General features: G+C 42.7%; 1 protein-coding gene across 16 annotated transcripts in view; it reads right to left on the bottom strand.

Moving 5' to 3' along the window:
• Positions 1-757: 757 nt before the first annotated feature.
• The window catches only part of SERPINB8 (serpin family B member 8), a 34972-nt gene continuing 10289 nt past the window's right edge, over positions 758-25440 (bottom strand). For 8 of the 16 annotated variants that reach the window (XM_063716932.1, XM_009252458.4, XM_002828290.5 and 5 more), the window contains 4 exons: positions 23984-24101; positions 22110-22252; positions 20581-20733; positions 16431-18946 (listed from right to left, as the gene is read on the bottom strand). In XM_063716932.1, the coding sequence (XP_063573002.1) occupies positions 18542-18946; positions 20581-20733; positions 22110-22252; positions 23984-24101 (819 nt within the window). In that variant the 3' untranslated portion in view covers positions 16431-18541. Of the gene's footprint in view, positions 1601-16430; positions 18947-20580; positions 20734-22109; positions 22253-23983; positions 24102-25440 lie in introns of those variants that run through there. The other 8 variants (XM_063716938.1, XM_063716937.1, XM_063716939.1 and 5 more) reach the window with 3 other exon arrangements.

Raw genomic sequence — 25440 nt, 5'->3', positions numbered from 1 at the left:
AGGGCATTAATCCCATCACAGGGGGTCCATTCTCAAGACCTCATATAACTCAAATTACCTCCCAAAGGCCCCACCTCTGAAAAACATCAAATTGGGGGTTAGAGCTTCAACATATGAATTTGAAACAAAAACATTCAATCCATAACACCTGGCCACAGAATATAACTATGTACTAAGGCAGCCTTAACTTTCCCTCAGCTTGCCTATCTTTAAATAGGTTTCTTCTTGCCTCTAGGTGCCTGATCTCCCTCTCATCCCAGCCCTCATGGAATCCAGATGACGTAACCACACGGCCAATTTATCAGAGCACTGACTTTAGAAAACTTGTCATTGTCAACGATTTCTCTGTTCCTTGGACATGTAAATCTTTTTAAAAGCCTCTTGACAATTTTTCAATGCAGGACTCTTTCCTAAGGACCTGGGAGCTGTTTCAAAAATCATCAAGGAAGATAGCGTCTTATTTCCCTGTTTCTGTGGGAGGGTAGGAGAATAATATCAGTGGGCACCTTGCTTGAAGTTGTTAAACTACCTCCTGCCATGAAGATATGAGAAAATTTATTTTTCCTTTAGGTAAGGCCAAGTAGAAAACCCACATGTCCTAGTTCTCAAAAACTCTCCAGCGCTTTGTTTTAGTGAAGTTGAGCACAGACTGAGATCTGGTCCCTCTCCCCTACAGTAATAGCATTGAATAAACACTTCCTTATAGGCTGTCTTAGTCTGTTCAGGCTGCTAAACAAAAGACCATAAATTTGGTGGCTTATAAACAACATAAATTTATTTCATACAATTTTAGAGGCTGGGAAGTCCAAAATCAAAGTACCATTAAATTTGATGTCTGGTGAGGGCTTATTCTCTGCTTCATAGATGGCACCTTCTCACTGTGAACTCACATGGCAGAGGGGCAAGGTAGTTCTCTGGGGCCCCTTTTATGAGGACATCAATCCCATTTATGAGGGCTTTTTCCTCAGGACCTAATCACCTCCCAAAGGTCCCACCTCTTAATACTGACACATTAGACGTTGGGTTTCAACATATAAATTTTGGTGGAAGATGGCATTCAGACTATAGGATATGCTTAACTTTGTTTAGTGCAATGTTTGCTTCAACACTATTAGGCTTTTGTAGATATTGCCAATTTTTTGAGTGTCTTTACTAATTTATTCCCAACAAAAATGTAGGAGAATTCCAGTTGTTCTACATCGTTGCCCACTCTTGATGTTGTCAGTAGTTTTAATTTTACCTACTTTGGTATAGTTATGGTGGTATTTCACTGTGCATTTCATATGAATGTCTTCATAACTACCATAATCAAATCCTTTTATATTTCCTTCTTGGACATCTGAATGTCTTCTTTTGTATTTATTCAGGTCTTTTGCGGGACCCAAAGAAGCTCACAGGTTGCAATTAGTTATCACACATCCTCCTGTGGCACCTCCACAGTGCTTGTCTTTTATGACATTTCCTCTTTTAGAGAGTTTCAGCCAATTAGTTGGTAGAATATCCCTCAATTCAATGCTGTCTGATGTTTTGGTACTTACATTCAGGTGCTGATAATGTTGGCAAGACTGTCACAGAAGAAGCTTGTGCTTCTCAGTGTATCCTGTTAGGAGGCACAAGATGAGAGTTTCTTACATTCTTGGAGATAATGACACTAAACAACAGAAGCATTCCTTAAAAGTTTCTGTAGAGAAAAATGTTCAATGTGGCACCATTGCTAGATAAAATGAAAGTAAATAAAAAGTGAAGTAAAAATAAATAAAAATCAGCAAGCTTTCAAATTTCCAAATATTCTGAAATATTAAAATATACTTTTTATTTAAAATAATATACATATCTCTTAAAAGTGATCTTATCATAATCTTTTAAATGTTAAAATGTCACAGTTTATAAATAGGTATATGCCAAACCATGAATAACCACAGATCAGTAAGTGAATTTTAGAAGTACTCAATTTGGAAATAATTCAAAATATAGTTATTGTAATTATTTAATTGCCATAAATTTCTCAAGTTCTCTAGGGCTTTTTTCCTCTTCTCTATACCGCTTTTATTTTCTATCAATTCAACCTACTGAGAGGAATTTTCAAGGCTTTTTTTTTTTTTTCAGCAAGCCTGTTAGCCATGCTAAGCAAATACTGAGTGCCAGGTTTTGTAACTTAATGACAAGTGGCTGGAAACTCTGGTGAATGTCTTCCTCTATATTTAAGAAAATTTATCTGTTGAGAAAAATACTTTAAAATTATGAGTATTGTCTTCTGGTCTCCAAAAAGATATAGGCAAAATAGTTTTCTCAAATACTCCATAAAATTTTTCCTTCAAAAAGAGATTATTTTATTTTAAACAAGAAATCAATACCCACTAGGAAAGCAATACCATGTCAGAGTGAGAAAGAGAGTGTGTATATCCTCCAGAGGCCAAATAGAATATAATTTTAAAATGTGCAATGGTTAATTTTGTTTATCAACTTTTCTGGGCCACAGGATGCCCAGACATTTGGAACATCATTATGCTAGGTATGTCTGTGAGGGTGTTTCTGGGTGAGATTGACATTTTGCAACGGTACACTAAGTAAAGCTGACAGCCCTCCTTAATGTGGGTGGCCCCCCTCCAGTCAACCAAAGGCCTGCATACAACAAAATGTCTGAGTAAGAAGGAATTTCACCTGCCTGACATTGGAATTGGAGCATCAGTCTCCTCCTGCCCTCTGACTGGAACTTATACCACCTGCTCTCCAGGTTCTCAGGCCTTCAGATTCAGGCTGGAACTACTCCACCAGCTTTCTTGAATCTCCAGCTTGCTTACTGCAGATCTTAGCACTTCTCAGTTTCCATAATTGCATGAGCCAATTTCTGATAACAAATACACACACACACACATATTTGTCCCTCAGTATCCAATGGAGTTTGGTTCTAGGACCTCCCACAGATACTAATACCCACCGGTGCTCAAGTCTCTGATATAAAATGCCATGGAATTTGCACATAATCTATGCCTTTACTTCAACATCACTGCCTCAGCGGCTTCCGCAGTCCCCACCCTGGAGATGGTCCCCACTTCACTCCTTCCCACCTGCACTTCCTCAGACTAACCCATCAATCACTGCATTGTCATTACTCCTGTGATTGGCAGCTCCTCTGCCAGGCAAACTCTCTAAAGTCAGTCCCTGTGGCCCCACCCCAGCATCAGGAACAGTGCTGGGTAAAAGGGGGCTCGACAACGTGGAACTGAATAAAAGAATTAGGAGGGACAAGAAGTGCTTGCACTTAGAAGTGGATTTGGAGCGCTGGTTTTAGCAGGACCTTTCCTGAGAAGACCGAGGCCAGGTGTCAGCAGGCAGGTGCCTGAGAAGAGAATGCGAGGAGAGGAGATGGAAATGAGGGCAGACGGCCAAGAACGCAGGACTCCCGGGCACTGGTGGCTGAGCGTGCCGGGGGCTTCCATTCGGGCCTGCAGACACCCACAGACCTTATTATCCCGGCCCCGCCGGCGTGGGGGCCTTCTGCCTTCCTTCTCAAAGGGCACGACCACAGGCGGCGGCGACCACAGACGGCGGCGACTGCAGGCGGCGGCGGAGCAGGAGTTGGCACTGAGGGCGGACCCGCGGTCGGGGTGAGTCCCTGCCTCCTGGGAGAGGCTGGGGCCGCGTGGGGGACCCGGGGCGGGGTCGGCTGACGCCCCTTCCCCAGCCCCCGCCCTCCCCGGCTTCTCCAGGGCCTCACCCCGCCGCGGGAAGAGCAGGTGACCGCACGCGAGGGCCCCGCAGGGGACCCAGGGCTGGCTTGAGCGCACTGGCCTCCTGCTCTTGCAAGGAGATCCAAAACGATTCTGAAAGGGAAAGTGTCTTGAAATTAACTGGAGGCCGAAACCCAGGGGAAGCTGGTGGTGCAAAGGACTCATCCACGCCTTGGGCTGTTACATAGAGGGGATTTTGGAGGACAGGCAAGAGAAGTTGGGACCCTGGGCTTTTCTGTTTCAAGCAAGCAAAGGGAGGGTGGCCGACTCCTATTTCAGAGTAGGGAGGAGCCTTGGGTCTTTATTTTCTTACATGTATCAGAGACTCACCTGAAAGGAAAATGATGTGTGCCACAAGTAATTAGTAGCAGTCCTGACCCCATATACAGAGCCAGGCGTCCTAACTCCTGACACCTAAGCTTTTTTCCACCACTGGCGCTGGAGCAGCGGTGCTAAGTGCGAGTGGTTCTGTCCCTGGGCTGCACATGACAGAAACACGTGCAGACTGCGTGACTCAGACACAGAGTGGCTGGGGACACTGCTACGTCATCTGTCGGGGGGTTCAGGGCAGGGCGGGCTTCAGGCTGACTCAGCAGCCCGTGATGTCATCAGAGACTCACATTCTCCCTCACTCACTGCCCCAACTTCATCCTCAGGTTGGTCACAAGGGGCCTCCACAACTGGAAGCATTTCACATTCAGGCCAAGATGTCCAGAGGAAGAGAACAGAACAAATGACTTACTGAAGTAGAAAGCATTTCCCAGACCTGTCCCCCAGTAGATGCCCTTCAAAGTAGCCAGAATCAGGGCATTCTAACTTGAGCCTGGATTAGGGTGGGGCAAGCAGGTGTCTAGGGTACAAAAGTTGAGAAAGCACAGGTTGGGCGCAGTGGCTCACGCCTGTAACCCCAGCACTTTCGGAAGCTGAGGCAGGCGGATCACCTGAGGTCAGGGGTTCGAGACCAGCCCGGACAACGTGATTAAACCCTGCCTCTACTAAAAATACAAAAATTAGCGACTGTGGTGTTGGGCGCCTGTAATCGCAGCTACTTGGGAGGCTGAGGCATGAGAATTGCTTGAACCCAGGAGGCAGAGGTTGCAGTGAGCAGAGATTGCTCCATTGCACTCCAGCCTGGGCAACAAGAGCAGAACTCTGTCTCAAAATAAATAAATAAATAAATAAATAAATAAATAACAGAAAAGAAAAGAGAGCAGAATCCTTAAATCGAGTGCCTCCTTACAGTAGTGCCTTAGGTCCCCACTCTCATTTTTTAAATGATGGTTTCATTGAGATATAATTCACATACTAAAAAGCACCCTTTTAATATGTGCAATGCAGTGATTTTTAGTATATTCACAGAGTTGTGACACTATCACCACTAATTCTAAGACATTATAAAAAAATTCACTTCCTTAGTACTAATTCTTGATTCCATTAAAAAACAGAGATTGTCAGACTGGTGAAAAGTAAGACCCAAACATATACTGTCTACAAGAAATTCACCTTGCATTTACACAAATAGGTTAAAAGTAAATGAAAGTAAAATGTGCAACATACTATTCTAATCAAAAGAAAGCTGGGGTGACTATAATAACATCTAACAAAGTATATCTCAGAGTGAAGAATATTACTGGAGATGAAGAAGGTTATTTCATCATGATAAAGGGGGTCAAATCCTACATAGCAATCCTACATTTTTATTCCTCTGCTAGTAAGAGAGATTCGAAATACATGAAGTAAAACCAAATGTAACTGTGAAGATAAAAAGTCCACAATTGTTAGAGAGAGCTGCCAGGTGTTGAGGTGGTTCATTAAGACACTGAGCCAAATGGGAGAGTGACAGTCAGGCTTTTGTTCATTTGTGGGGGCAGGGGAGAGAGGGAGATTGGAGCTGGAGTCTGGAGGAAGGGGAAGAGCTAGTAATGGAAAAGTACCGAGTATTGAGTCAGAGTGGAGAAAAGTATCTCCAGGCCCCCGAATAAGGAGGTCTTGGCAGTGTCCCAACAGAGCCCGTGCCCCATAAGGAGGCCTCTGAATGGAGGGGCCAGAGCTAGAAATGCAGGTAGGCACAGGGCATGGCTGGCCCAGGGGGTCCTAAGCCTTTGATGGTGCCTCCCTCCAGAGATCACAAAGCACTAGCTATGAAGTCTGGTGGGAGAAGGGCAGATTTCACCCAAGAGTAGAATCTCTGTAATTGCATATGGTTGGGCCTGAAAGATTCCATTTAGGATTTTGTCCTGAAGTTATACTCTTCAACTTCACCTCTTAATTTTTCAGGATCCTTGAAAGAAACAAAGCCTACCCTATCATGTTCCTAAATAAATGGAATTTGCAGGATTATGACAATAACCCGGTAATTAGTCTGAGCAAGCGATGGACAAGGTTCATAGTTGAAACGTTTCCAAATAGGATGATGAGGACTACTTGGAAGATTAAACATAGCCATGAGCCCCCAACATTGCCAATCCAGGATAAGATGATTCAAAGGTCAGCAGAGTCTGGCTTTAGAGAGCTAGACTCTTCTATTTTGTCAGGTTCATTGATCCAGGTGCACCACGAGGTGGTGACAGTGGCACAGACTCTCCTTGGCTGGCCAGCTGGAAGTCCAGGGCTATGCAGCTGCTCAAATACTCAAACCAAAGAGCTGAAGCTAATCTGTTGTGTCTCCAAAACTAAGGTAGTGTTGTTAATGACCTCAGTGATGGTAAAGAAAGGTTCACAACCTTTTCTCACTGAGGGACCTGAGCAGTGGGAAAAACCAGCCAGGGCATACACATGAGCAAAGAGGGTCAGCAGTGCCTCTCACCCAGCAAGCCCTCCAAGTAACCAGGGTAGGCTTGGTTCTGGAGCTCATGCCTTACTCAGCCTGTTGCAACATGCTCCTTGGGAGGGGTTATTTGGAATATTTGAAAATTTCTTATTAATGCTCCATTCATGCAGATTCCAAGGCTATCAAAAAGGAAGGTAAAGGCCTGGTGTTTAGAAAAGAAATAATACTCTAATGGTATACACCGGGTTGGGAGTGTAAGAGTCATTGACTACCATAAGGTTCAACCCCCTAGAAGTCCTTCTTGGTAGGTGGTGGGCAGAGTCCCTGAGTGGATCTGAAGAGTCTGTACAAGGAGGGGACAAGCGGAGGAGAGGAGAAGGTCACCACCATCAAAGCCAAAATAGCCCAGTAACAGACTCAGGCTCCTCTTCCCAGTTGCTCCCATGAGGAACAGCATTGAGTTGACAACTAGGAAGTCATTTCATTCCTACAGTACCAGGGTATATCAGGTAACACATCGGGTCCAGGTGTGTTAGGGCAACTGATATGCCAGAAAGCTCCATAGTTGGAGAAATGTCCACTCATGCTATTCAGTGGCGTGGCAGCCAAAGGTTTACCTATGGGGTCGAGAAGTGAGTGGCATATCCAACTACTAGTCAAGTTCAGCATGATGGCAGCTGCCTGAGTCAGGCCTACCAATGAATTTGGTAATGCCAGAGTCACACAGACTACCCATGAGAGAGAGGAGAGAGGTTAGATCCTCACCCACTTCTTGCCCATACCTGAGTTCACAGGACTAAAGGTGCTCATGTCTTATTAGTTGGGGAGACTCCTCATTGACTGTGACATGGGCAGTCTGTCCCGTGCCATGAGCAAGAATAGTGTCCTTAATCCATTCCCTAGAATGGCGAACCTAAATATTCTGGCTTGGCTTCTCCTGTGGTTCCATAAAAGTTTCTATTTGATATTTGGTATGTATCCCATGGCACTACACAGAGTAAAGCAGCAGGGCCACCTTAGGGAAAATGCTGAGACATTGAATTGATGGTTATTATCTTTGAAGTCCTTGTAGGCAAAATTCAGGCACTGCAACCAGGGAGTAAATGGAGAACCAAGTTCATGCCTCCCAATCTGTGCTGTTTAGTAGCCTTCCTGATCTCCCACTGATTTCGGTCTTCAGGAAGGGCTCAAAAAGGATGGAGGGAACTTTCATGATCCACCATGGAAACTGATTTGCCAATAATTTTAAAAGAGGGGTGTGCAACTGAGGGAAAGAGACAGATAGCCCAATCAATCACACAGCACAAATGAGAAGTGCACTTAGAGAATTGCCGCAGTGAGACCCCAAATTGCACACCTGAGACATGTAGCCAGGCTGGGATTATATTGTCCATTTCCATCAGCCACTTCAACCTGTTCTTTTCCTGTTAAAATACGCAATCACTGCTGTGGCTTGTAGATGATACAGAGCATGGAGAATCCATCATGCCGCATGATTTGACCCGTGTATAGTTTGGGCTGCAAATGTATCGTTTGGGCCATTATTAGATACAATGTATTCAGGAAGCCAGAGAAATAAACAAATATGGTTTTGGAGGGACTGAAGAGTGTTGCCTGAGTCAGGGAAACACATGGGGATGACTAGTCCAAATACGGAGAACTCATCAACTACATTTAGGATCCAGCAGAATGCTCTGGATGGGATGAGGGGACTAGTGTGATCAACCTGCAAAGAACATCCTGGCCTTTTTGACCAGAAGGATCTGTCCCTGAGTGGAATGTTTAGCCTTGGTCAGAGTCTGGCGGGTGGATTATCTCTTTCATGCTGTGTTGGCATCTTTTGAAGATAATAGTTCATGCATACAGATCCAGGCTAGGATGGCATCTTGATTCCCAGGGCCCTTCCTCTCATGGATCGGAGGCAATGAGTTGAATATCTGTTATCTCTGGGGCAGATGACAAATCATTCTCCATGTTTAGCTGACATGCACAGTCTGCTCATTGCCTTGATTTGCTCATTGCCTTTGTCAGCATAGGGAGCTCTCTGGTGAGCACCCACAAGGATAACAAAGAGCTTACTAGGAGTAGAATTGAATTTTATCCAAATGTCTCATCCCAAGAGAGGGATGTGTTTTACATGTCAGCACAGTTTTGCCAGTAGCTCAATCAAATGTTCAGACCATTAACTACAGCCCATGAGTCAGTGAAAATATAGCAGGGCTCCTTTGTTGAGGGAGCCTGGGTAGCCAACCATACTTTATAAAGCTTTGCACATTTATGCTGAACTTGCCAAGGGATAGATCTATCTCAGGTTGGATGACAGCTGCACCTCATTTCAGCATAGTAAATGTTAATCAAGAGACACCGTCAGTGAGCCAGGCTTATGTGTGGCCCCGAAGGTCCTTGTATCTGAGCTCCCATTGGCCAAGTGAAGGCAGTGGTTCATTGGACGATACGCCTGGGAGGGGGACGACACTCCTGAGTCCTTGCCACGGAATTGAAGGCCCTAGCTGGGCTGGATTTTACCTGCTTCTGTGTAGAACATTTTCAGCTTCTGTGTAGAACATTTTCATTCACTAGAGAATACTCCTAAGCCACACCCATCTGGAGATTTGAGGCTTCTGCTCACTCATAACATGATTGGAATTTGGGATCATAAAACTATATCACAGCCGTGGGTCATGTACTCATGCATATCTACCTAGGCCCAAAAACAGGACAATAATTGTTTCTCAAAGTGTATGTGCCTTTCAGCTGATGCCCTTGCAGCTGACTCCAGGAGCTTATAAGTTGAAAAACCCAACAAGTGTCTGATGTATTTTTCTACTATGAGCAACAGTAAAGGAACTGAAATGTTGTTGAGACCTGTAAGTCAAATGGCAAATGTGGATCCATGGGGTCCAGGGGAAGGGTGCTTGGATGGCTATGGTAGCCTGTTGAATGGGCCCCATTCAAACATGCAGAATTTTCTAGTAACCTCTTAGTTGGGTCCCATCAAAATCCCCACAAGGGGAATGTGACAGTAACAGTAGATGAATAAGACCACAAATCACTGGGCATCCATTTGATTTGCTGGGGCAGAGACAGCCAAAAGGTTGGCAGTCATCTGCTCTAAACGAGATGTCATGCCACTTGCCCAGATTACAACCAGGAACTTCACTTGGGGTCTCTGTCTATTAATGGTGCAGTTGGGTTGCTGCATGAAAGTCATCAGTCCTCAAGCACTCAGTCCTTATTTGGCAATGTCTTTGTTTGAGTTCATAAGGAGGATATCATCAATAGAGTGCAAGGCTAGCCCTTCCTCCAGGCATGCAACTGTCCCCATACCATAACCTATTCATTGATGGCAGCTACGTGGGGAATTTAGGTCACTTTGTGGAAGGACATTAAAGGTGTATTGCAACCCATTCCACATAAAGGCAAGTTGATCCTGGACTTCTCCGTGCAGGAGGATGCTGAAAAATGCATTGATGATATCAACTGTCCCATACCAAGTTCCCTTCAGTAGCCTCTGTAAGAATCAAAATGTCAGATACTGCCAATGCAAAGAATGGCACCACAGCCTTGAGCCACCTATAATAGACAGAGGGTCACCAGGTACCTGAGGCCATGTGCACAGGCCAGACAGAGCTACTGTATGGAGGAACAGTTTCTCAGGAACTTTGCCTCAAGCTTAGCAATTGAAACCAGCCCAATTGTCCCATAAAACTAATATTTATGGTTTATTTTGAAAAAGCATATAAATTAACCCTCACAGTCTTAAAACTCAAGAAAATTACAGTTATCTGAGTTCCTTTCTCAGGAAGCCAACCATCAGTCCTCCCAGATAGCATCAAGCAGCTGAAACCCACCAGGTCTACACATCTGGACAATGAGAAACCCGACCTCTCACCCATCATGATGGCCTACACAACCACCTGCTTCCTGTTGACCAATTCCTCTTCCTTACTTCTCCCTAATTCCTGTTTCCCCACACATGGTTACATTTCTTCCCTGCTATATAAACCCCTAATTTTAGTTGGTCAGGGAGATGGATTTGAGACTGATCTCCCATCTCCTCAGCTGCAGCACCCAATTAAAGCCTTCATTCGTCTTTGCAATACTCATTGCCTCACTGATTGGCTTTCTGTGCAGTGAACCAAAGGACCTAGATGGAATTCCTGATGTTTTCGTGACATAATGACAGCAGTTATTTTTTTCCTCCCTAAAGCAGGTGGGGATACAGTGGCCTAGGCGACAGTAGTTGGGTACATTCACAGCCTTTCCCATGTCCCACTAAGGTGACCCTCAGTGCAGCAACTTCCATCGGGGATTAAGGGTGAAGGCCAGTAGGGGCACATATAGACAATACATCTATACCAAGAACACATGCAGTCATGGGAGCCATAACATAAAGGCTTCTAGGGGCCCAAAGTTCCCTTCCCAGAGACAGAGCAGGTGGTGGTGGTCTCAGACCCTAAACCAGAGAACATTATCTGTTTCCCCTTCATCCCGTTGCCAGGGATTGTGGGGATCAGAGGCATCAGTGCATAGATGTTCAAAATGGTCAAGAAGGACATTTTATCCCACCTCCTCACTGAACTCTGACATTGGCTAGGGCTTCTAGTCACCCCGGGGGACAGAGGGACCTCAGCCTAACCCCTAGTCTTGTTAATTTGTAAAAGTCTAGCCGTCTGGGGAGAGGATCATGAGGCTCTTCAAGTCATCTCCAGAGTCACTGGGAGGGATGACAACAAGCATAACTCTTGAATCAGTCATAGGGGCTATCACCATGCAAACCCTCGTGAGCTGCCTGCTGGGCCCCCCATGGTCTGGTATCTTGGTGAGGAACGCTTCAGTCTCCCCCTTTGAGAGCCCCTTTATTGAATCATCAGGCTCAGGGAGCTCTTTGGGAATGCCATTGCCTAGATCGTCCAGTAGAGGGCGCCTGATAGTCATCTTTGCCTCACTGCTTCTGCAATCTGTTTTCTTGGAAGCAGCCACTTTTTCCATGCCTTAGGCATTTGTTAAAATAGCTGGATTGTGTCTGGGACGGACTGAGCTGGCCTTATGAGGTTTACTTGGGCTTGATAACCAGCGGTAGTGGCATAAAAATCCTTGAAATCTGAGTCTGGTAAACAGTCTCATCCTCTGCTTCCCCCAGCCCCTCATTGTAGACACAGAGGACCGGCAGGGTGACTTGCGGGGCTGCTGTAGCCTCTGCGAGGGGAGTCCAGACGTCTTTTTCAATAGCATGGGTCTTGTCACAGTGTACCAAACCTGCCAGATCTGTCGGAGCCCAAGGAGTACCCAGCTGAGGACCAATGATCCCCCTCGGAACCGAAAAGCTTCTGTAAACAACACATTAGCACACTCTAAGGGTGCCCTGCGGGGGTCCACTGGCACCTCCCAGACACCCCGTGGCATGGCTGGCAAGTGCCCTGCGGTACCCTCAGACTCTTGCAAATGAACCACCAGCACCTCTAGTGTGCCCTGAAGGACTTTTAGGCTTTTTGTTTTTCCAAAAAGGCATTGTGCTTAATTGACCACTCAGCTCCCTTGTCAAATTGAGAGAGAGAGAGAAAGAGAGAGGGGGCACCTATGTGAGTACTTTCAGGTGTTAAGGTGTTGAATTAGGACAACTAGCCCCACTGAAAGTAACAGTCAAGGCTTTATTTGCTTACTGTGATACGAAGAGGCTACCCAGGACATGGTGCCATTATTTTCCCCATGGAACAGCACCAGGAAGGGTCAGATGACCAGCAACAGAGGTGGGAGAATTGTCCCATTGTCTCGAAGTCCCAAACGCAAGGTTCCTGCCATTTTGTGGACCCAGGGGCCAAGGGGAGGGACAGGAGGGATGGGATGGGGGAAGGACGGACTAGAAGTGGAAAAGTACTGAGTGCTGAGTTTGACTGCAAGAAAGTGTCTTCAAGGCTCCTGATAAGAAAGTCTCTTCAGAGGCTCCTGAACAGTGTCTCAGCGAAGGCCTCTGCTCCCCTTATAAGGAGGGCTCTAAGTGGAGCTGTCTGAGCTCGGAATGTAGAGATGCATAAAAGCATGGCCTGGCTCAGGGGCCTGAGTCCTTGACTGCAGCTCCCACCGGAGACTTCAATGCCCTGGCTGTGCACCAAATCTGTGGGCAGGGCAGCTTCCCCCGACCTCCTCCATGCAGCCTGCCTTGTAGTTGCCTATAGTCAGGCCTATGGGATCACACATGGGATTTTGACCTAGAGCTGGACCTCTCAGCAATTATAGTTGGACATGTCAACACATCTCTCAACAATTGCTAGAACAGGCAGACACAACATTGGTAATTATATAGAAGACCTGAACAACACTATCACCAACTTCACGGAATTCAAATTTACAGAACTCTACACCCCAAAACAGCAGAATATACATTCTTTTCAAGTGATCATGGAGCATTTCCTGAGATAGACCATATTTAGGGGCATAAAATAAATCTCAATATCTTAAAAGAATATAAGTCATTAAAAACATGTTATCTGACTATGGTGAGATTCAATTAGAAGTCAATAACAAAAATCTTTGGAAATCATCAAAATCGGAAACTAAAAATTACACTTTCAAATACTTCATGAGTCAAAAAAGAAATCAAAAGGAAAATCAGAATGTATTTTGAACTGAATAAAAATGCAAAGGATATCAAAATTTATTGATGCCACTAAATCAATACTTAGGAAAATTTTTATGGTGGTAAACACCTATGTTAAAAACCAAGAAAAGTTTCAAGTCAATTACCTCAGCTTCACCTTAAAAAAACTAAAAAAATACCCAAAATGTAGAGAGCCAGCAAAGGGATCATGACCAACTCAGCATTCCGCTAGAAGCTATATGATCAAACAGCAAACTCTTTATCATGAATGCAGGATGTGGGCAAACTCACACTGCACCTGCCACCAAAAGGTTTGCTGAGGGCCATCACTCCCTGGCACTGGGCTCCTTGAAGTTATCTACTGGGAAATCTAGCGCCTATTGTTCAAAAGATGCAGTCTTGCAAGCCTGCTGTGAACCAAACGGCCGACTAGGCCGACTAACAATTACCCGACAATCACCCCCACTTTTTTCGCTCTTTTACCTAATAAATATGGAGGACTGAAAAAGTTCAGGGCCCTTGCCCACTAGAGGCAAGGTGCCCCCAACCCCTTCTTCCAAATATACTCTTTTGTCTTTGTCTTTTATTCTCGCGTTCATCCTACTTTGTTCAGTACACCAGGGATCATGGTCGGTTACACCAAAAAGTGAAAACATTAAATGTAAAGTAATCAGAAAAAGGAATAATAAAGATCGGAGCAGAAGTTAATGTTGTGGACAGAAAAACAATAGTGAAAATCAATGAAACCAAAAGCTGGTTCTGAGAACGAGCAATAAAATTTATCAACATCTAGTCATACTGATCAGAAAAGAAAAAAAGGCACAAGCTACTAATCTCAGAAATGAGAGCGATGGTATCACTACAGATTTTATAGCTATTTAAAAAAAAAGAGACTATTATAAACAACTTTACACCACTAAATTTGATGACTAGAAAATGAACAAATTCCTTGAAAGACAAAAGCTACCAAAGCTAACTCAAGAAGAAATATGTAATTTGAATAGTTCACTATCTATTAATGAAATTAGAGTTGTAGTATAAAACCACTCCAGTCTCGGATGGCTTCACCAAACATTAAAGGAAGAAATAATACCAATTATACAACATCTGTCCCAGAAAATTGCAAAGGTAGGTATGTTTCTCGACTCATTCTTTGAGATCAGAATTATCTAAAACCAAAATGAGACAAAGATATTACAAAATAGGAATAGTACAGACTAATGTCTCTCATGAATGGAGATGAGCAATTCTAAAAATATTTTAACAAATTGCATCCGATACTAGACAAAATAGGAAATACATCATGACCAAGTGGAGTTTCTCCCAGTAACGCAAGATTGTTTCAACATTCAAAAATTAATCCCAATATTAACAAAACCATATGATCATCTAAAAGATACAAAAAAGCATTTGACAGAATCCAACCTCTATTTCTGATATAAACACAACAAACTAGGAATAAAAGAGGCCTTCTTCACCTGTTAAAGGACACCTATGAAAAGCCTACAGCTAACATCACGTTTAATGATGGGAGCCTTCGTGCTTTCCCCTAAGATCAGGAACCAGACAAGGATGTCTGTTTCCACTACTTCTAATCAAGTCAGTGCAATAAGGCAAGGGAAAAAAAAGCTATGTAAATGTGAAAGAAAGAGGAAAATTTGTCTTTATTAGCAGACATGGAACTAGAAACACAGCTACTAGAACTAAGTGATTTTAGCAAGTTTGCAAGATACAAGGCTGAGATACAAAAAAACAACAAAAAAAAACCTGTACTGTATTCCCATATACTAGCAACAATTAATCAAAAATTGAAATTAAAAAGCAACACCACTTATAATAGCACAAAATAGGATATACTTAAGGATAAATCTGACAAAATTTGTACCAGATTTGTATACCAAAAACTACAAAACTATGCTGAGATTAATCAATAAAAACCTAAAAAAAATGAGAAACATGCTTTGTTCATGGGTTGGAAGACTCAATATTGCTAATATGTCTATTCTCTCCAAACTGATGTTTAGAATTCACACAGTCCTAATCAAAATTGCAGCAGGCTTTGTACAAGTCAACAAGCAAAGTATAAAATTCACAGGGGAAGATAGAGGACTGAAAGCAGATGAAACAAATTTGAAAAATAAAGTTGGAAAACTTACGTCACTTAGGTGTTTTCAAAACTTATTATTAAGCTACAGTAATTCAGATAATGTGGAATTGACATCAAGATAGACAAGCAGATCAATGGAATCCAATAGAATCCAGAAATAGAACCACACATCCATGATCAACTGATTTTTGACAAAGATGCAGAGGCAATTCAGTGGGAAATGGATAGCATTTTCATCATATGCAAAACATGAACTCAAAATTGATCATAGGCCAAAAAGGAAAATCAAATCCTGTAACACTTCTAGAAGAAACATAGCAGATCCTTGTGACCTTGGGTTAGGCAAAGCATTCCTTCAATATGACAACAAAAGCATTAAGCATAAACAAAGAAACAAAATGATAAAATGGACTTCATCAAAATTAAGAACTTCTGCTTTTTAAAGGCACTGTTATAGAAATGAAAATTGAAGCCATGAGCTGGGAGAAAAAATGGTTTCAAATCACATATATGACAAAAGATTTGGTAGTCATATCATGAGATTTTTCAAAATACAATAAGAAAACAAAAGGCCAGGTGCGGTGGCTCATACCTGTAATCCCAGCACTTTGGGAGGCTAAGGTGGGCAGATGACCTGAGGTCAGGAGTTCAAAACCAGCTTGGCTAACATGGGGAAACACTGTCTCTACTAAAAATACAAAAATTAGCCGGGTGTGGAGGCACACGCCTGTAGTCCCAGCTACTCAGGGGTCTGAGGCACGAGAATTGCTTGAACCCAGGAGGCAGAGGTTGCAGTGAGCCGAGATTGTGCCCCTGCCATACTCTGTCTCAAAAAGAAAAAAAAAAAAACATGAAAACAAAATAAAGCAAGAAGCAATAAAATATCGATGAGACATTTAAAAAGACATTTCATCAAAGAACATATATGGATGGAAAATAAGTACATTTTTAAAAATGCTGAACATAATTAGGCATTAGGGAAATGCAACCTAAAGCCGGTACACACTGAAAGTAACAGCACTGGTAGTATCAAGTACTGGTGAGAAGGGAGAAAAACCAGAACTCTCCTAGGCTCTACTGGGAATGTTAAATGATACAACCACTTTCAAAGGCAATTCGGCAGATCCTTAAAAAGTTCAACTTAAACCTTCCATATGACCCAGCCATTCTACTTCTATGTATCTATATACAAAAGAAATGAAGACATATGTCCATACAAAGATGTATATACATAAATGTTCATAAAAACTTTATTTTCAATAGCAAAAATCTTGGTAACAACCTAAATGTTCATCAACAGGTAAATTTGTTCATCAACAAATCATGGTATATCTATACAAAAAAATGTTACTTACCAATAAAAAGGATGAACTATTGATATATACAATAACATAAATGAATCTCAACATAATTGTACTGAGTGATAGGAGTCATACTACAAAGCATACATGATGTATGCTTCCATGTATGTAAATTTCTTTAAAAATGCAAATTAATCTATAGTGACTGAAAGAAGATCAGTAGTTGCCTGAGCAGATCAGTGGTTGGGATGGGACAAGGAGAGGGAGAAGGAAGAGTGAGAAATTACAAAGATGCAAGAAGGAATTTGGGAGTATGATAGATAGGTTCATTATCTTGAATATAGCGATGGTTTGTTTCATGGAAAACGTGTCAGAACTTATTGTATAGGTTAAATATGTGAAATGTATTCTGTGTCAATTAAAGTATAAAGTACTCTTCAAATTAGAGGTGGAAGTGAGAACAAAACTCACAGATGTATACCTTTCAGTCCCGTGGATTAATTTTGCCCAAACCTGCTTTGGAAAACATGATCCCTGAAATGAATGTGGCCTAACAGATATATCCCAGCTTGGTCAAATTTAAGTAAGAGCTGTAATATGAATGGTTCATGTAACTGTTAACTGTCAGTCAAAAACAGAGTCAGAATTAACCACTGTTCAGTCTAACTCATTAAAGAAATAATAAAGCAGGCAGCAGTTAGTGGTGGTATAAATGGTGACATAAGTGGGAGTACAAACCAGTGTAACTTTCTAGGGACCAATTTGTAAGAAGTCTCAAAATGTGCTCAACTTTTATCTCAACAGTACTATTGTTAGGAATTTTAAAAAATATATTAAGGATGTGAGAAAATATTTAGTATATCCAAAACAGCATAATATATATTATTAACAATCTATTATTTGTTAATAGAAATAATTTTAATTACTCAAACTGTCTAAAATTAGATTCAATTATAGAAATCCAGCCACACAGTGGAATACTATGCACATCAAACTGATGACCTGGAAAGATCTTAAGGGAGGTTTTTCATAAGGGAAGAAATAAGCTACTGAAGGATATGATTAACTTGTAATAAAATACTTATAAATTTCTATTTGCATACACATAATAGGGAAGGATGTATATCACTATTAACAGCAGTGATTGCTGTGTGTTGGAATTGTGGGTGACTTCAATTTTTTTGGAGACTTTGCTGTAGTTTCTAAATTGCTGCCACAATGCAATTTTATTTTTAGGCAGAAAAAAATTAATGTATGGAGGTTCTTTCTTAACTAACGGGTGTGCTTGAGCTGTGTCTGAGCACATATGATGAGTTAGAGGACTCAGTGGTGTGCTGTGTAAGTTCCTTTGGTATTTTGTGTGTTTCAGAGGGAAAAGGAATGGAAAGAACGGCATAGCAAGCTTCAGATATTTGCCTCCTAGTTCAGTCCTGAAGTGCATTGCTGAGTCCCTGAACTTGTATCTCAGGCTTATGGAAACATGAGAAGGAGGTGTCTTCATTACAGACTGTGTGAGACAGGGGGCATGCAGGGCTGTCTATGCGACAGTGACAGAAGCAGATCACTATTTCAGCTGCACATGAGACACAGGGTGGCTGCAGCTTTACTCTGTAGGGTTTGCCCTTGGCTTTGTGTGCAGTGTCGCCTGGGCACTGGTCCCCTGTTCAGCCTGGCAGTGGTGGTGGGCAGAGCTGGGCGGATGGAAGAGCACATAGAGGGCTGGCTCCTGAAGCCTTGAGATGCTCCTTAAGATCCCCTGAAACAATGGGCACAGACTTAGGTGAAGGCAGAGGCAATGGCAGGCACCCCAAACACTCCAAAACCAGCATAGCCTTCCCAGGCCCAAATTTCATGCATCTGCGGCCTCAGTTACTCTCAATGGCTCTGGAACCTTCAGCAAAGACTTTCACACACTATCCAGTGCACACGCTTTATTTTGGTATTCAAGCCACTGCACCACCTAGGTCACACGGAATGTTAATTAAGGCAAGGTAGGTAGAAGGAAAGGAGGGCATGTACAGCAATTGCTCCTCTTTACGGAGAAGAGAACCTGCCGCAGAACAAGATGCAGTTGGTTTTGTGGTGCCTGATGAAGAAAAGGAAAGGGTGGTCTGCACAGAACCTTGGCTCCATTCTGCTGCACCGGGAATTCCTGACCACAGCAGTGGCTGCGGCAGCCTCTGTGCCTTCCTCATTGACCTCCACGAAGCACTTGTGAGCAACCTTGGACACAGGCACATTCTTCTTAGTTGACATTCCAGAAAAGTCTGCCTTGGCTTCGTCAAAAGCATCGATCATTCCTAATCTTCGAAGGAAAGGCTCCAAGTCATAACTCTCCTCCAGCTTTAATCTGGGAAGGAAAACTTGAACCTTACTTTTTGTCAACTTTTCTGAATTTGTCCAGGCTTTGAATTTCTCATATGTAAGAGCTTTTTCCACCTAGGATAAGAAAGACTCAAACCTTAAAATTTAGATGACAATAGCCTGATACCCACACACCCATTTATTACCCCTCCCCCAATGACATGCAACTAGATGATGAGCTCTGGTCCAAGAAAATCTACAGATATTTTCTTTTATAAACACACCAAGATTTTCTCCCAAATTTTCGTCTTTTCGCAGTTTTATGGAGACAAGTGTAAAAGAGCTAGTAAACACCTGAGACAGGCAGAAATTTTTAATAAAAATAATTTGTACCTAACTCCTTTCAAATGTTAAAAACATTTTTTAACAGTTCAGAAAATTCTAACCAATTCATTACATTAATCTTCATGCAATACATACTACTGTGAGTGGGAGAGATTGTTTGACAAAAGACAAAGAGCATGGCTCAGAACTCTGCTTCTGAGTCTAAGGAGGGGACTATTCAGGGTTAAATCAGAGGGCAACTCAGAGTAAAAGAGAGGGAGTTGTGTTTCATCTGAAGAAGGGAGGCATGAGAAGGGAGCACGAGACAAGAAATGGGGAATTCAACAAGATTTCATCGGCGTCCTTGTTTGTCCTCTACCTCTCCTGGAGTTAGCTTCAAATTCTTCAAGATCCATCACTCTTTCTATTTATCAATAAGGTAGAAAGAAAAAAGGGAGAAGGGCCTTCCACTCGCATCTCCCGTTCCCTTTAACAACTGGAGCCCAGGTGGGTACTCCTCTCCAATGAACATTGTTTTGATTTTGACTCTATTTCTAGACTCTCCTAATTTTCTCATAAGTGGCCACAACAGATGTCATCCCTGACTTAGGGCAGTAGCGTTCTGATTCCAAAGGGAAGCCAGGAAAATCAAGCAGCCCAGCCTCAACATCCTGTGCATTGGGGAGCCAGAGCTGGCTCCTATCAATTGTTAAACCCTCAGTAGCCTAAAGTCGGCCGTGGTGGGATTATTTACCATGTCATGAGAATTGGCAAACTTTACAAATGAAGGCTTCTCCCACCTCCCAGAGCTGGTTTACAAGTGCACTATTAGTCTCGCACCTCCTACCTTGCAAGTTTACTATTTCCCTTCCTGGACTCTGTTCCTTTTCTGTCACAGTAAGTCTTTTCTCTCCTCTTGTATAAGGTAAATTTCCCACCTCTACGTTAGACTTTTGCTATTCATAGTGTGGTTCCAAGCATCTGTATCACTTGGAATCTTGTTACAAATGCAAGATCTCAGGCCACACTCCATTGAATCAAAATCTGCACTTTAACAAGATCACTAGAATCATATATGTGCATTAATGTTTGAGAATCACTGCCCAGATTGATCCTTACCCTTCTTCCAGGACTTTTGTGCGATAATCATTGGGCTTTCAAATAGACCTTCCATGCAGAATAAAGAATAATATTCCAAATAATAATATATTTAGAACTCTCTCTTCTTAGCTTCATCAAAACTTGTCCACTCATATATGTATACACTCAACAGAAATGCATGAACATGTTCACCAAAAGACACACAATGATGTTCACCCAGCACTGCTTGCAACAACCGTAATAACCCCAACTGGAAACTCCTCAAATGCCAATTGGTAGATGGACTTAAAGAAATGAGCTCAGCTGGACTCCACAGATACTCAGGCTCATTGCCTGGAGCTTACCACGGCAAGGTCCGTGTTGTCATCGGGAAGCAGAATGACCATGCTCAGCTCCTCTTCCACATAGGGCAGCTCCAGGACCTGGGTGTGCACCTCATCCACATACCCCATTTTAAATTTAGCTTCCTTAAACATCATCTGCACTGTCTTTTTTTCCTAATGGAAACATAAAATTAAAATTAGATTACTGAAAAGTGGGTATAATTTACTAAAAATAGGATATATCTAACTCACAGAAACTCTAGGTGTGTATAATTACCGTTTCTGCACATTTATGCTGATATATATAAAATCTTCATTAGTACATCTTAGTATTGAATAGAACAAGCTATTGTTCCAGCAGATCAAATATTACCAGGTGAGGAAAAAAAACCGTTTGGTAAATGGAGAAGGACATAAAAATTTACATTATTCTTGGAAGAAGTTGTGTTTGCTTTTTTGAGAACATTCATAGAGAAGCTTTCTCATGGAAGCTTCCAACTAAAAATTCTTTATCGAAGTTAAGATAAATATTCAGGCCCTTGGGCTGAAGGATCTGGTTAGAAAAGACGTACAGTCCAAACTCTGAAAAGTTGCCTTGTTGTAGAATTGGTTTTATGGCCTTGGTTTTCTTAGGAAGGGGACCTTGAAGAGTTGTGTAAGGTCTGCTGTTTTTAAAGCCTGCATCAAATATATTTTTAACTTTCATATCTTTGTGCAATATGAAAGTATCATATTTGATGGATGTCAAATCCCAAGCTAACAATTATTGATACCAGCCATTTTCATATTCAAAAGGGAATGTAAAGTTAGGCTTTACATCTGCTAACATTTTTTTTCTTGTGCTCAGGATTGTATAACTTTGATTTTTGAGGCAATAAATAGGCACAGTTGCCACTGATATTGCAAAAAGGTATCTAACTAAATACAGACAGTAATAGCATCATGCAAACATAATTCCAAGGCTTAGAAGAAATTCTCCTCCAATCCAAATCATATGACCAGAGATGGAAGGTAGATTTGATCACAGATGGAAAAACAAAACTATCAATACCAAAATTATTTTTGTTTCTCTCCTCCTTCCGCCATTAAAGATATACAGGAGGCATTAAATTCATTCAGAAAAGAAGCCAGGCACAGTGGCTCATGCCTGTAATCCCAGAACTTTGGGAGGATAAGGCAGGTGTATCACTTGAGGCCAGGAGTTCGAGACCAACCTGGGCAATATGACAAAACCTTGTCTCTACAAAAAATACAAAAATTAGCCAGGCCTGCTGGTGTGCACCTGTAGTCACAGCTACTTGGGAAGCTAAGGTTGGGGAATCATTTGAGCCTGGGAGGTTGAGGCTGCAGTGAGCTGAGATTGTACCACTGTACTCCAGCCTGGGTGACAAAAAGAGATCCTGTCTCAAAGAAAATAAAATAATATAATATAATTCAGAAATAGATTAAAATCAAGATCACGTCAAATAAATTATTCATTTTTCTGAGAGAATATTTCCTGTAATATTACTTTAAGAAAGTAGCAGTATATCTGAAAAATCTTTCCCTACCTCATTGGTTTTAAAGAGCATTCCCCTTGTGTACTTTCTGTCAAATTGCTCATTCCACTTTCCCTTGAAATAAATGGCATTCACAAGGACCAGCTTTGTCAAGGGATCGACTGTCCCAGCATCCAGTACCTCTGAAATCTTACCTATAAAGAATATGAGAGTTTATTGCAATTTGTGGGGAAATAAGCATTCTTTTACAAAAATCCCTTTGACACATAAGGCAGAGGCTTGGTTGAGAGACAGGCTGGAGTTCTGTCTTTCTGGGCCCCTGATGAATTGGGCGATGGTGTTTAGCAGTGTGGCATACACAGTGTAACATTCGTGCTTAAGAAAAAAATCTTGAAGTAGGAAGGGCAACTATGATTTTGCCCTCAATTTATGGATGTAGAAATTCAGGATCAGAGCATTTGCCAGACTTTTGCTGAGTGCACACAGGTGACAAGTGGCTGAGTTGAGAACATCACCCCAGAGTCTTGATTCTGACTATGGGGCAGTCAACCTTGGCACTATCATATCCAAGCCTCACCACTATTGTCATTTTAAGCCAGATAATTCTTTGTTATGAGGGCTGTCTTGTGCATTGTAGGATGTTTAGCCAGCAGCATTTCTTCCCATTTAGACAACCAAGACTGTCTTCAGCCATTATCCAACGGCACCTGGAGGGCAACGCTACCCCTGGTTAAGGATCATTGCTCTATGCATATATTCAAACCTCATCAGACAAGGAAAGCTTTCCAAAGGATGAGAGAACACAGACCTGTCAACGGGAAAAGGCAGGCTCTCTGAAAGGGGTGAATGGGGCAAAGGAATTAGGGGGGTAGAATAGAGGGGCCCAAATTGAGTTGTCCAGTGAGAGGGTAACAAGGTCATCTCCAAGGTTCCCTTCAGCTCTAATATTCTGGGGGAAATGTGGGTGGTCAGCCTAAGGGAAGGAAGGGCATAAGCAGCACTGGAAGAGAAGTGACAGGTATAGGGCAGTGGGGGGAAGGTGTGGAGAAGCTTCCAGGTTCCTCAGGTGACAGTACTGCTAGAACAACTGGAGAGACCACTGGGCAGATGATGTATGAAAACACGAAAGGCTCTTCTCTTCCCGTGGTAATTATTTTATTGGCTTTCAGTAGAATCAGGGGCATTTCTTCTGCTGGACACACAGTGGTTGTGACATAGGATGGAATGGACGCAATAATGAGTGCAGGTTGGCCCTTGAAATAAGTGACCTAATTCCTTCACTGTTTACAAGTATCGAAATTACTTGTTAGGATGCTTTAAAGTATGCCTTCCCCTTTTTCCTACTGAAGTAAAGAACTGGCAGAAATATTTCTGGTACAGTGGAATGTGGTCTGGGCAGGGAACACTGCAGGCTCCATGTCGCTGCACCTCCAGAATAGGGAAGAAATTCCGAAAAGCCCACACTCTGAGAGCAAATGTAGCCACGGCCAAGTTAAAAAGGAAGGAGAAGGCTGCAGATCAAACTACCGAGCTGTCCCATTACTACGGGGAGGAGATAACATGAGAGCATGAAATGTTGCCCTCTCTAAGCCGCAACTTAATTGAATGCCATTCCATCTCTGAGCATGGAAGGGCCTCTCAGATAGAAGATTAACAGGATTCCAAGGAGGAACCATTTTCCAGGGATTTTTCCAGCATGGTCAACAGGGGAGGAGGTCTGAGACTCAACATTAGTTTTAGAAATCAGTACTTCATGATCTGATAAGAAATGACAGAGTTGCATTGTTGGCCTGCAAACTCAGCAATACACACAAACAGGCCTGTGGTAAGCAGGTCACCGTGACAACACCGTGGCGGTCCCATCCCAGCCAATCTCAGCCTCATTGCATAGTAATTCCAAATCAACAGAAATGAAACTGTCTCACCTTCAGTCTTCTCTGCCACCCAGTCATTTATATGTTTCCTGCACTCTTCAGTGTCTTCAGCAAAGGACAACTCCTCCAGCTCTGCCTGATAGAACTTCTGACAGGATTCTTTAAAGTCCTGCAAACACAAAACACTGAGTTTGGTCTCATGTGGTACAGGTTCCCACAAACGCAAAAGCATTTTGTTTTCTCTTACTGCGTTTCTACCATAAGTGCTTGGACAGGTCACATTCCACTTAAAGGTGCATGCGTGCAATTAACAAAAATGTATGGGCCACCTATTCTTGTCTGGTACTGGGCAAGGTGCTTGGCTTGAGGAGGTCCACGGTCTGAGAACAGGCAGCTGAGACACCCAGACACTTACAGGACATCATGAGCTGCCACTATCCACAAAACATCCCAGGAGCATCCTTGTCAAATGTTCTCCACTGACTTTAATATTGCTTCCCTCACTAGGCAGTCTAACACACTTTTACTCATTTTGCATCACCAGCACCAACCACAGTATTGTGGTTTTGGTTAAATGAGAGGCTTTATAAAGGAACTAGATAGTTAAGAAATTGTGTTGAACTGCAAAGAAGGAAATAGCATTTTAGATCTGGGTCATATGGTTGGTTGGAAGAATACAGAGCAAGGAAGGCCCCATGGGAATGGAGCATGATAGGCCTGGATCATAGAGTGTGTGTGCAACTGGGTTCATACATGTGCGTGCATGTGAACATCTGTGTACATGGGTGCACATGTGTACATGTGAGTGCTTGTGCACCTGCATGTGTGTGGACTGCATGCATGTTTGTGTGTGTGTGTACACGTGTATGTGTGTTTGTGTGTATCAGGGAGGTGATTAAGGGAAACAGTGGCAGGGGAAGAGCCTTGAAATGTAAGTTGGGGTCCAATCAGAAAAGGCCTGTAACCAATACATTAAAACCCAGATAACTCACCTCACAAAAACCTGGCTCCAGGTATAATAGGCCTGGAAACTGGCTCCCAGCCCCTGTCCATTCTCTGTTCTCAAATTTTTAATTTTGGCCAAAGAAAGAGGATATGGAGGGAAGGAGAAGCCAACCCACCAAGAAAAGTAGAGGTTGGTTCCCTGTGTCCCCAATATTACAACAGTAGAAGATCAGGCTGACATTCAAAAATGAAATGGATTCACCAGGAAATTCCTGAGATCCAGAGTCACCTTCTGAGGTAGATAAACCAAGAGCAGGCAAATTCCGGGAACAGCACCCAGCTGCTACCAGGACAGGGATGTATTTGAACCTTAGAGGAGTCCTCTCAGAACCTCCAGCCAATAGGATGGCCAAGCTTGCTGCGATGGGTTCACTAATTTTAAGACAACATCACCCTGCATATTATATGGCATGATTTTTGAACCTCACTGATTGCATCATGCCAGGCTGGACTAGGGAACCTTGGAATTATATGCCGAAGTAAATAGAAACTACTTAGACTTA

This window comes from Pongo abelii, chromosome 17, assembly GCF_028885655.2.
Source record: "Pongo abelii isolate AG06213 chromosome 17, NHGRI_mPonAbe1-v2.0_pri, whole genome shotgun sequence".
NCBI lineage: Eukaryota > Metazoa > Chordata > Mammalia > Primates > Hominidae > Pongo > Pongo abelii.
Note: the sequence above shows the minus strand (reverse complement) of the source record. Positions and strands in the feature narration are given on the sequence as shown.